General features: G+C 37.0%; 1 protein-coding gene across 1 annotated transcript; it reads right to left on the bottom strand.

The window, feature by feature from the left end:
- Positions 1-5,550: 5,550 nt before the first annotated feature.
- Positions 5,551-12,037, bottom strand: LOC578996 (solute carrier family 43 member 3-like). Its single transcript, XM_011672518.2, has 7 exons — positions 11,861-12,037; positions 11,058-11,239; positions 9,550-9,673; positions 9,015-9,107; positions 7,833-8,361; positions 7,087-7,200; positions 5,551-5,750 (listed from the first exon to the last, which is right to left on the bottom strand). The coding sequence occupies exons 1-7, from the start codon at positions 12,035-12,037 to the stop codon at positions 5,551-5,553; spliced, it is 1,419 nt and encodes a 472-aa protein (XP_011670820.2).
- Between the last annotated feature and the right edge of the window lie 400 nt (positions 12,038-12,437).

Below are 12,437 nucleotides of genomic sequence, written 5' to 3'. Positions count from 1 at the left end.
TTCCTGGAAATGAAATAAAAAAATCTAATGAGATCCTCGAAATATCTGTCTCCCAAAACATATACCATTATTTGTTCAATAAAACCCATTTATCATTATCAAAACGACACCTACCTTTAACAGTGAAGACGGAAAGCTTTCAAAACTGGAAGCGGGGAGAATGGACTTTGTCACTATATGATTGATCGATTGATTGATTTTATTCCATTTCATACATCAATTGTGTGCACAATAAAAACCTAGTTGACAAAGTAAGTTCAATATTATGAAATGAAACCGGAACCTACTGGAAAGCATATCTTATTTTGTGTAGGTTCCCAAGAATAAATATAATATGAACATTATTTCATAAATCATTTTAAAGTGTCTTAATAATCACAGTAAAGTAGATAAAATATAAAAACATTTTCATAAACCTTTTTAAAGTATCTAAATAATCGAAATATACAAGAAGAACAGAATTACAAAAAAGGGCACAAAGGGGACAAGACATGACAAAGCAATTTATAACAGGACAATATAAACAAGACATAACAGGACAAGACAAAACAAGACATGACAGGACTAAAGAAGACAAAAACAAAGCTGCATACTACAGAAAATAGATGAACAGAGAAAGAGTGTGTGAAACAGGGAGATGTGAGAAGTTTTAACCTGAAGGAGACCTGTTTATTCTGTGTTTATTGGAATAGCCACACACTTTAAAGCAATGTCAACGAATTTATAGTGGTTTTATGAAACGATGACGTGGGCAGTGTCGTAACCGTCGTAAAGTACAAGTTCGCCAACATCATATTGAAACGAGGAAAACAAAAGTTACCATTTGTTTCAATGGGATGTCAGCGAACTTGTACTTATAACGGTTTTGTGAAACGTTGCCCAGAGCCAGAATTGACAATGTACAGCCAACTGGAATAGCCACACAAACCAGGTCCAGCGACACACATATCAATGATTGTGCTTCCCATCGCTAATCCATATCAGTTCAAATTAAAAAGAATACAAATAATAATTTAGAAAATACCAGTTTTCGAAAGTCACTCGAAAAGTCAAAATTGGGGGGGGGGAGAATGGCGAAAGGTGGTTTACATTTAAAGTCATTACATTTTCTCCCTTTAATTTTCATTGTTTATCGTTCTCCACATATAATGCGGAACATCTTAAAAATAGAAGAAAGGGGGAAAAAGATGACCATACAGGTCACGCGATACAATCCCTTTCTTTTTAGTTATGATACGACTTTAGGTAGGCTATAATTCATCATCTTTTGTATATATTTGTTCAATATATCTTAATTTATCAACTTTGTATTTCCTTCCAGTTCTTAGTTTTGTTTCATGTTCACATTAATGATATTTCTAAAAACCTGTGCCAATTGTTTTCAATTATACAGAGGTATTAAAATGTCTAAAGATGATTTATCGAAGTTACAATAATAGACGACAATACGAAATAGAAAATAACTAGATTTACGGTCTAAAAATTGTAAAAACATATCACTAAAGTTAATACATCATTTCCAGTCGTAAACATAAATGGTCGAAGGACAACTTGCTTAGAATCACATTGAATGAAAAAAGCCTGACCTCCAATAGTGTACATGATCTGGTACCACTAGCTTAACTATTCTTATAATCTTTCTTTTGATCATTATTTTTCTACTAGAATCTTTGGCAAGATTTTATTTTACTAGTGCCTCGGAATAGAATTATCTAGATAGATGGCGCTATAGAAATGCCTATTATTATTATTATTAATCTGATATTTGTTATCATCCAATGTCTCGTAACACAACGCTTTATTGTATTTGGTCGCATGATTTGTTTCTTCTTTCGATTGATTGCATTGATCACTACGTGCATTCAGTAGCAAGAACCCATTATACTATCAATCGCTCAGCTTTTTAGTACGGGCCCAAGAAGTATAGATTATTTTCAAGTATTCATTTCGGGTAATATTGTTTGATATTATATAAGGGGGTTGTGTGTATGGACGCTCAACAAAAATAAACCCTAACTTTTGCCTCAGTATTTAACGACAAGTATGCATCAAATATTACTAACCATCATGAATATTTGTCTTTTATTGTATTTTCTAACATAAATCTTGAAAGATTGATAATCATTGTATGTAAACTTCTTCAAATCAACGCCTTAAATCGACTGTGGGTTACACAAACTGTTCGGACACACAACGTCTGAGTTCACTTTAAATATAAACACAATAGGGACATGAAAGACACTAATCAATTATCTCGGAAAAACTATTCAGATGTTCAAAATAACCATGTAACCTGTATATATATATATACATATGTATATGAATATGACTTATATTTTATAGAAAATGAAACAACTTGTACTCTTTGCAAACGTCTGTCTGAATATCACTGGTATTGGACAAGAAATTAGTTCTCTTTATCGCCCGTTGATCTTGTCTTACTACGAACGTAGAGGAATGCAGGTAAGACCAGTGTTATTACATCAGCCACGATGAATGCAACGAACACCTGTATTTAGGATGACAAAAAATTATAACACCACGGACATGATTAAGAAGGTATTTTCAATACATCGAATTATATTGGAACGGCCATATGATTACACAATGTCGGCCTGTTTAGCCGATCGCGTGTGTGGGCGAGCGTTATGTGTGCGTGTGTTCACGCGCGCACAGGGCGTTTGGCTGTGGATGCGGATGTCGGGAAATGCGTATTTGTATTGTTCATGGTAGCATGGACCTATTACGAACGGACATTCATCGTTTTCTTAATGAATTCATTGTGATTGTCTTCGTCAATGTCGACTCAATAACATTCCGTACATGTTTCTTCTCTTTGATCTCATCATGGTCGCCGCCAATACGCCGGGACAGAATCAACTCAAGATAGTGATTTTAAACATGTTAATCTACATGCGCAGAAGATAATAACTCGCCTAAATCATGGAAAATAGATGTGCAGTTCTGGCTTATAATCGGAAATTGTTGTTCCGTGTACTATACATGTATTTTTTTTTTTTGAAAAACATGTTGATATTACCAGATAGAGGTTATTTTTGGATTTTGGGGTTGTGCTTTAAAATCCCGTTTCTCCCTTTTTCCTCATAATATTCCAGAGTTACAACGCACAGGGCTGATACAGATCATGGCCTTCTAATTGTTTTATAAGGACATAGGTGTGTGCGAAAGTTTGTAAATCAGTAATAATACATTTCATATCACCAAAATCGTCTGCTTTTCAACTTTGCTGCTCCCCATTGGGGATGCTTTTATTTAAGACACACTCTTACAGAGCACACCATCCAAACAAAAACCAAGAATGAATGTTCTCATTAAGATGCAAATAATCAGAAGGCGGCGACTATCATAGGATCAAAGAAAGAATCACGTTGAATGTCCATCCGTAATAGGTCCATGATGGTAGGATGCTAGAAGCGTGTTAGTGCGTGAGGTGGCGAGAGCGAGTGCGGGTGCGTTCGTAAATACAAACGTACAACAACCATATCTAATTGTTTAGGTCTAGGACATAATCTTTAATTTCGTTGTCATTTATCTTGGAGACATATGAACTAAATTTCGAACCCTGACATTTATACAAATTACAAAAGTGTTGCCCAAGTCACATATCTTATGTCCAATGTTATGATGAACGGCCCTTTCGACCAGCTTTTCTCGTAGGTGACTTCGTTCTAATGAAACAACATTTTCAAGTCATAGTTTGATATTCTTTAAATCATCCAAATGAAATAAGTATCAACGATTAAATTCCTTGATGTTCTTCTTTTTTTTAATATAAATAAAGGCATATCATGTCAATATATTTGGTTTGCCTCAGATTCTAAAAAATATCGTGGATTAACTAAGTTCATGCTGCAATCCAGTGGCGGATCCAGGGGGGGGGTTGGGGGGTTGCAACCCCCCCCTTGGGCGGCCCAAAAAAAAAAACAAAAAAAAAAAAAGGAAAAAAAAAGAAAAAAAGAAAGAAAAAAAGAAAGAAAAAAGAACGCACGCTGGAGAGAAACCCTTTCAAGTGCAAATATTGTGAGAAGATATTCAACTCATCAGGTAACTTAACCAAACACATGATAACTCTGGATATAACTGTGTATTTAACTGTTACTTGATTTAAAAAGACGTTATCATGCACTGCTTTTTATGGTCTCCATTGTGTTAATAGATGCCAGGAAAACATCACTTACGGGGTTCAAATAAACACCCCAAAAAAAATCGGCTCGCCGCTTCGCGGCTCGTGGACGATGCTCCGCATCGTCATTATTTTGGTCAACCCCCCCCCTTAGCAAAAAGCTAGATCCGCCCCTGCAATCATAATTATAAACCTTTAGGTCATGCATGGGTCCAATGACTTTTACAAGCCGATCGCCTGTCTGATTATCAAGATGTGTATGATTGGAAATCGAAATCAAATTTTGTGTTTTCCTAACGGTTTTCGTAACACTACAGTCTTTTGGGGAAAACGAGTATGGTAAAACCGGTCACTCAAATATTTTACTTTTTTGAAGCACTTCTTTATCATTTTAAAGCTCTTTTTTTAGGGCTTCAATATTACACCACATCACAGACACTGATAATACGTAGAGCCATGCATGTCATATTTAACAAGGTTAAACGATGCCTTTTATGAAGTCCAATCAGATATTTTGAAGTTCTTTGCTCACCCAGAAAGGATCATCATCGAGATATTTCTGGAGCAGAATGAAGATTGGGTACTGAAGAAACGTGAAGAATCCACTGATGGTTCGAATGGCACCGTATACACTAGTAAAGTACTGCATAGGAAACCTGTAATGTCATTTGAATAAAAAGGGCTCTGCGATAATGATATCTTCTGTTCAGTCATTACTCTACAACAAAAAGGCGATAGATTTACAGTAATTCTCATTTCTAGAACTGCATTTCGTTCGATCTTTGTTTACAGCTTGCATTTATTTATTAAAGACTATCTCAAGATGGCATAAGCTATCTTATGTCTGATCGAATTATTTTATGATCGCTTTAAACGTATTACAATGAACCCCAAATCAAAACAATTCGATCGAACTAAAGGAAAACAATAATTAGCATTCCTCTCCCCCTTCAGCGTTTATCAACGAATGAAACTAATTTGCAATCACGAAATATACAAATACATGAACTTAAAAAAAGAAGACATGATTTCAAACTTTCATCCAAAAAACATCAAATCAAAACATTATATAACATGCAGAGCGAAAGGATTGAACCTTAAAACGCTTAATATTCCATAGATATGCGTAGTCGTAATATATCCAGGAAAGCCTTATTAGCATTATTTCCCCATCAATTACAAGGTACCAACATACACATGGAAGGTGAGTGGCAAAATTAATGTGGATCAATGTCTTGCCAAAGGTCGTTCTAGTGCCGGGCTGAGAGTCGAACCCTCAACCCTTGGATTAAGAGTCAAGTGTACGAACAACTAAAATTCCACGACACCATCACCCTAGTGCTAATAAGGGTACTCTTTATGGTGCACAAATTGAGCCCCTATTTCTTAGGTTGTAAGACCGTGACTTACACGACGGCAACGACTGCAGAACCGACGCCGAAGAGCAGAGATCCCACAATGAGGATAAGGATAAAACTTAGATACTGGAGTTGAAGGTTTGGAATCAGAAGACAAATGGTGTAGCCGATTGAAGCGAAAGTAGTGATCGCCAGAGGTAGACAGCTATCTCTCACGTCTGCATATGGACCTCTCTTTTGTGGTTGCTCTAAATATGAACCATACACGAAACAAATATGAAATGCCAATTAATTTACTAATGTCCAACATGAAACAAATATGAAATTCCAATTATGTTACTAATGTCCAACATGAAAGAACAAAGAGATTCTCATTATCCTATGAATTTACCTCAAAATAACAGTTTCAGTCTAACTCCAAGACCCCAATCCCCAAATCTTCGATGACCCTCATTTCTGTACTTAAATTGATATTTCTTTTATTTTCCTTCATTGGTTATCAATATATCAGTCTCAGATTCATATTAATTAATTGTGCACGCTTCACCAGTAATATGAAGATTTCACGCTGAAGTCAAAATTTAGTCTTAAACCTTCACATTTACAGCGCCAATCCCTGTGTCAATAGCGACAACAATATTTCTTAAAAACGTAGAGGATATGCAATCATTTTGGGACTATGATATAATAATAATAATAGAAGAAGTAATGGGTAGGTTCGGTGGCCGGATTTTCCTTCCTTCCTTCACACTGATGTTCTATCCTTTTCATCAAATTCAATGTGTAGTAATAAGAATACTGCTATGTTGTCTATCTTTTATTTTGATGGTTCTTCTGTTAGTATGAACACAACGATATAGTTTTTTTTATATATATATATATCTTACGTATTTTTACAATGTGTGACCAAAACAAATTCCCATGTATTCCTGTGAATTTGGATGAATAAAAAGAATTGAGAATTGAGAATTGAGTTATGATAATAATAACAAATATTTCCTTTACACAGGAAATCCTCAACTGCATTAGCGCCGTTCTTCCTCAGGGTCGTTAGATTATCATTACCCCAGCAAATTTCAGGTACCCATCTGCACCTTGGTCGAGAGTGACAATTGTTGATTAATGGACGTTATTGCCGGGCTGGGATTCGAACCAGCAATCTTGAATTGAGAGTCAAATTAATAAACCAATATACCATAAAGTTGCATCAATTGTTACCACTGCCCTGTATGTAGGAACAGCCCTCAAACGGCACACAATTGAATATACAACAAGTTTGGCTAAGTATCTTGTCAGAGGTAAAATAATAGAGAAGCAAAACAAAATTGTCAGGTGTAAAATGGACAAATATTTTGTATCTCTGATATTTTTAGTGTATCTAGGAGGGATTAGACCACCCAGGGTGGTCGGTGACAGGCGGCTATCTCATCAACTCAGCTGTCAATTAACATAAAAAAGAGGATCATTAGGGACCAATGGTCACCGATTAGGCATTGTTTTCTATATAGAGGGAGCAATTAAGTAGCTACAAGTAGTACAGTCATACTGACATTTTGACCTGCACCGAATGTTCATGGTACTCACTGGTTAATGAGCAGGAGGTTGAGAGCTTGTTCCTGTCCATGAGTAGACCACCAAGAGGACCAACGATGAGGACAAAGAATCGAGTGATGGAGAAAATATCTGTGTACCAACTCACTAATGGAGAAAAAAAGTTATAGTGGAAACGATTATGATATGTGGCTGATAGTCTTGTACCATCACGATCATCACTACTACCACTGCCGTCCACCTTCATATACATATACCTGCCTGTTTACCTGCCTTTCAAAATTGCCAATATAATGCAATATATTAGCGCATTGTCTGTTTGCCGTAACTTTGACATAACTGGTTACAATGCCACTACAACACCTGTATGAATTATTCTAGTCCTCTACTGCGGTTGCCAACCCCTGTCGTTTTACAATTTTTGCAACGTTCATCACTGTAAAACGGCACGCACTGTCACACTCTGCTACGAAATAGTTGCAATAGTTCATGAACTGTTCACGAAAATTTCTATTAAATTAAGTTGTGATTAACTTTTGAAAAGTTCAAAATTTCTCGAACGCACTTTTTCATCTACATCGCACCCAAACACCATTTCGTGACCACTTCCACCATTGTCACGCAATGGGATGCCAAAGTGTGTACCGTTCCGTAAACCATTCATTCTGCGTGCAATGGGGTGTCAGGGTGGCTATTATAATGTCTAACAAGTAACTTTGAAATAAATCAAAAACTTGAATTCCTTTTGAAAACTTCTTTACGTTCAAGTTGATTCCTACCTAAATCTTCATCGCCATCGGACAATCTTGTCAAGAAGAAGGTCAGGGTACCGATAGTGAAGGTCAAGTCGATCTCAAGGAACGCCTGCCAGAGAAGCAACATAAAAAATGGCGTCGAAAGGATACACGCACCGAGGCTTCCATACTCTTTATTTTTGCGCTCTTCGACTTCAGAGATACCATATTCGGATATGTCTTTGCTTGTCTCTATTCGAGAAACTACCGCCTCTCTGTCAAGGTCCCTGCTGATCGACTCAACTCCTTTTTGTCTGTAGTGCCCATCGACACCTGTCATATCGGAGTCAAGGTCCCCTACGTAACCTCTGTTGTAGGATGCACTCTCTTGTTCTTCCTTCGCTCCTGAAGGAGTCCTAGGGGTGCAAAAGTTAACGAGTTTGTACCCCTCAGGTAGGGGCCACGGGATGTACTTGGTGGGCAAGAGGAGGAACGTGTTGATGTTTAGAGGGATTACCGACGCGGCCATGATGAAAAAGAACATGTTGATTGAAAATCCGGAGTCATGCACCCTCTGTGTGGAGGATAAGACGAGATCTACTTTGATTAAGCATATTTTTAACACTACTAATACTATTCCAAGTGCTGAGCTACTTGTACCATGATTGCAACTATTTTCGAAAAATCATCTCTAGGACATTTTCAATATCCCTTGTATATCCGATTAGAAATCATGCTCGAATGACGTAATACATCAGTGTCTTGTTGGTGGCGTGACGCTCAGGGCCCCTGAAGTTGACAAAGGTTGATTTTTCGAAAGTAGTCGCGATCGTATCTAGTTAACATTTACAGGGTTGTCCTAAGATTTAAAAAAAATGCCATTCAAATTCAACTATTTGGAACGTGACTATAGATCAAATATTTCTTCTCCGAAACATTAAAACAGGAACTACCAATAAAGTAAAACAAAATTCAATGCAATTGTTGTTTTTGTTTCTTGACCCTTGGATATTTGCATCTAACTCAAGTTTGTATAGGCGAATTCGTGGTCTCTGATAGGTATAAATCTTTTTTATAAATAATTTGCTGCCCTAAATATCAAATATTATTTATAGGTATGTTGTAACAGGCCCCTTTGATTTGATCTTTTTACAAATGAGTGTTAACATTTAATAGTGAAAGTGATTGCACGAGAAACTTAAAACATGATATTTTAATTAATTTTACCTTCGCAATTACGAGCATGATGACGGCTGCTCCGTACATAGAGTTGATAATCGTAATAACTGTCGACTTTTTTCCTCCGAACAGATTCCCGATCTGTAAAAAAAAAATATATAAGTGGAACAAGATTTGGATTTGGATTTAAATACGAAATGACAATGAGTAAGAACTGGTATTGTGGTTAAGATTAGAAATGGGACTACTAACAGCACCAAAGTGACTCGAAATGTGTTTCGATGAAGGCTATTTCATTCGTATTTATTTATCTATTCATTTATTTAGTTTCTGTTCTATTCATTATTCGTTTATTTAATTATTCATTTATTTATTAATTCATTTACTTTATTCTTTATTTTCCCTTCGCTGCCAATTTGATGGATGATGAAATATTTTGCCTCTTGTCACATACCACGTAACAAATACACAAAATTTGCTTCAGAAACTAAAACTGATTGAGAAACGTGTAGTTAAGGTTTTTTACGGTCATGGATGTGGGCCTGTTTGTACTCAACCTCGATATATCTCTGATATTACTGACCTGCATGGAAGAGAAGAGCATGATGACTCCTCCAATGGTAAAACAGATGGTTCCGGGAAACACCAGAATAGGGTACGTTGGAGAACTTAACGCCATTAATACGTAACCAACCAACAGGAGGATACTGTTGGTACGAAAGAAAACCATGATAGGGGCTGTAAAGCGGTTGCTTTTGTTTTCATCGATAAAGTTTGTCAAGTACAAAAACAAGTATTTTAATACACTGATGGTCGAGCTTTAAAGGCGGCATCGTTTAACATTGTTAAATCTGAGATGCACGGTCCTACGTGTTATCAGTGTCTGTGATATGGTGTAATATTAAAGCCACCAAAAAAAGCGCTTCAGAGTTATCATGAAGTCCCTCAAAAAAGTTTTAAAAAATTGAGTGACCAGTTTTACCATACTCATTTTCCCAAATAGACTATAGTGTCAATCAGACAAGATGTGGAACCATGTAGCTAGCATACCTCCCAACCAGAAACACAGTTCAAGACATTCCTTTAAATTCCCATAGAATTTGCTTAAGCACAGAGATTGTACATTATTCAAGATGAGTTCAAGAAACTCTTAGTCTCATTATTTGGATCTCCTAGACAAAATATCAAGCAAGCAACTCCTAAACTCTAAAAAACTAAAGTCTAAATTAGATACCACGTGAGAAGAAAAACACGTAAATGAATTTCATTTGCCGCAAACGTACTATACATGTACTTGATCACTGAACTCAAGAAAAAAGAATGTTAAAAGAGAGGAAATGTAAAGCGTAAAAAATACTCTGCATATATGAACAAGGCTTAAGGGGAATACCGGCTCACTTTGTCTATTTAAGTCATCTGTATTTATCCAAGTGGCACATCCAGGTGGAGAAATATGTACAACTATATTAACGTGATGCATTGTCGATAGAATGCGAGTGGACTGAATTGAATGGAATGGTTCTTGGATCGAAATTACATTAGATAAGTCTTAGAATAGAGTTCAGAAAATTGGATTGGATTAGATTAGAAATGATTAGATGGGGTAGGATTGGATTGGATTGGAAATGATTAGATGGGGTTGGATTGGATTGGATTGGAGATGATTAGATGGGGTAGGATTGGATTGGATTGGAAATGATTAGATGGGGTTGGATTGGATTGGATTGGAGATGATTAGATGGGGTAGGATTGGATTGGATTGGAAATGATTAGATGGGGTAGTATTGGATTGGATTGGAAATGATTAGATGGGGTAGGATTGGATTGGATTGGAAATGATTAGATGGGGTAGTATTGGATTGGATTGGAAATGATTAGGTGGGGTAGGATTGGATTGGATTGGAAATGATTAGATGGGGTAGTATTGGATTGGATTGGAAATGATTAGATGGGGTAGGATTGGATTGGATTGGAAATGATTAGATGGGGTAGGATTGGATTGCATTGGATCGGATAGGATTGGATTAGATTGGATTGGTTTGGATTGCTTTGCAATGGATTGGGTTGGACATGATTGCCATAGAAACCTACCTCATGACCAGCCGAGAAAATCTGGTACCAAACCGATCGAATAAGAACCCAACAGGGAACATGCATGTTGCCTGTAAAGCTACAGCGATAGAGAAGACTAGCTGAAGACGACTTTCCTGTTCTGGACACGACTCGAGACCTTCTACCATGGTGAGGTTATGAGCAGTGGTGGTGGTAGTGAGCTAGAAAGATGAGGCATTTTTTTTTACTAGAATGGTATATCATATAATATCATTTATAAAAAAGGATCCTCATCAGCGTCGAAGCCGTTCCTCCTGGGGACCTTGTTATTATTATTACCCTATTTAGACCTGGGTGGAGACAGCAAATACAAATTAATGCCTTGCTAAAGGACGTTATTGCTGGCTGGGATTGGAACCCGCAACCCTTAGGTTAAAAGCCAACGAACCACGCCTTTCCCAGAGAATACGATTAGGAATTATACGTTTTCAGATGTGTTTTTTGAAGAAAAAACCGAGACGAATAATGGATACGTTCTCATAAAAGGTAACTAATCATTTTGAATTCGCACCGATGCGATAGTACATCCTATGATACACAGGTGGAGTATTCTTCTCTCGAGGGCAAACAGAATGTATTCTTGAAGGATAACCATGGATTTATCAGTGATTATTTCAAAATGCCCAACATGTTTAAAACTTCATCATGTTTTAAAGATAGGTGGATGTGTTCCATGTGATAACTACGAACTGTTTTATCATTGTGATATTGCACCCCCTCCAAAAACCAACTTATGTTTAAAAACATGTAATGAAAGGAATTGATATGTTTATGACTCTTACAATCACGGGTGATGTAGCATTTTCGCTGCTGTCGCTACACAGGTCGTGGAAATAGCCAAGCTGTAGGTAGACAAAGACGAGTGAGGGCCAGCCAAAGATGACGGCGCCATGTATTAGGTTTTCCAAGCAAGCAAATACCAATGCAACCAGTCGTTCGAATGCAATCACGGCCTTCATTTTCCCGATGATCGAGTATTAGGATGAGCCAGAGTCAGTTCGTTCGTAACAGCGCCTACTCTGTTGAGACTTCCCAAGCCTACACAAGAAAATGCATATTGAAAATTGAAAGAAAAGAAAAGAAAAAAGAAGAATAGAGAAGAAGAACAAACCATTAAATACACGTTAGCAAAGGCTGATATTCCAATGGCTCTGTCATGCATCTGCTGGCAAGTGCGAAACACAACATTGGCCTAATACATCCATGGGGTACTGATTTCTCAAAAGTTTTAACGATCTTTTTTATATTGTGAGGTTCAAGTTTGACTTTAAAGCTGCTTTATAGCTTAACTAAGTGGCATAGCACGCATCGTTTACTCGGGGAGGAAGGAGGAGGATAAGGTGGGAGAGCTGGCCTGGA

The sequence above is a fragment of the Strongylocentrotus purpuratus genome, unplaced genomic scaffold (genome assembly GCF_000002235.5).
Source record: "Strongylocentrotus purpuratus isolate Spur 01 unplaced genomic scaffold, Spur_5.0 spur5_scaffold_2, whole genome shotgun sequence".
Lineage (NCBI taxonomy): Eukaryota > Metazoa > Echinodermata > Echinoidea > Camarodonta > Strongylocentrotidae > Strongylocentrotus > Strongylocentrotus purpuratus.
Note: the sequence above shows the minus strand (reverse complement) of the source record. Positions and strands in the feature narration are given on the sequence as shown.

What these genes read in the sequence shown, in the direction of transcription:
- LOC578996 (XM_011672518.2), bottom strand. Translation starts at nt 12,037, where the DNA reads ATGAAGGCCGTGATTGCATTCGAACGACTGGTTGCATTGGTATTTGCT. An exon ending in TTTTCTCGGCTGGTCATGAG is followed by an intron (nt 9,674 to 11,057) that starts GTAGGTTTCTAT and finishes TCGTACCAACAG; the next exon opens with TATCCTCCTGTTGGTTGGTT. An exon ending in TGCTCTTCTCTTCCATGCAG is followed by an intron (nt 9,108 to 9,549) that starts GTCAGTAATATC and finishes TTTTTTTTACAG; the next exon opens with ATCGGGAATCTGTTCGGAGG.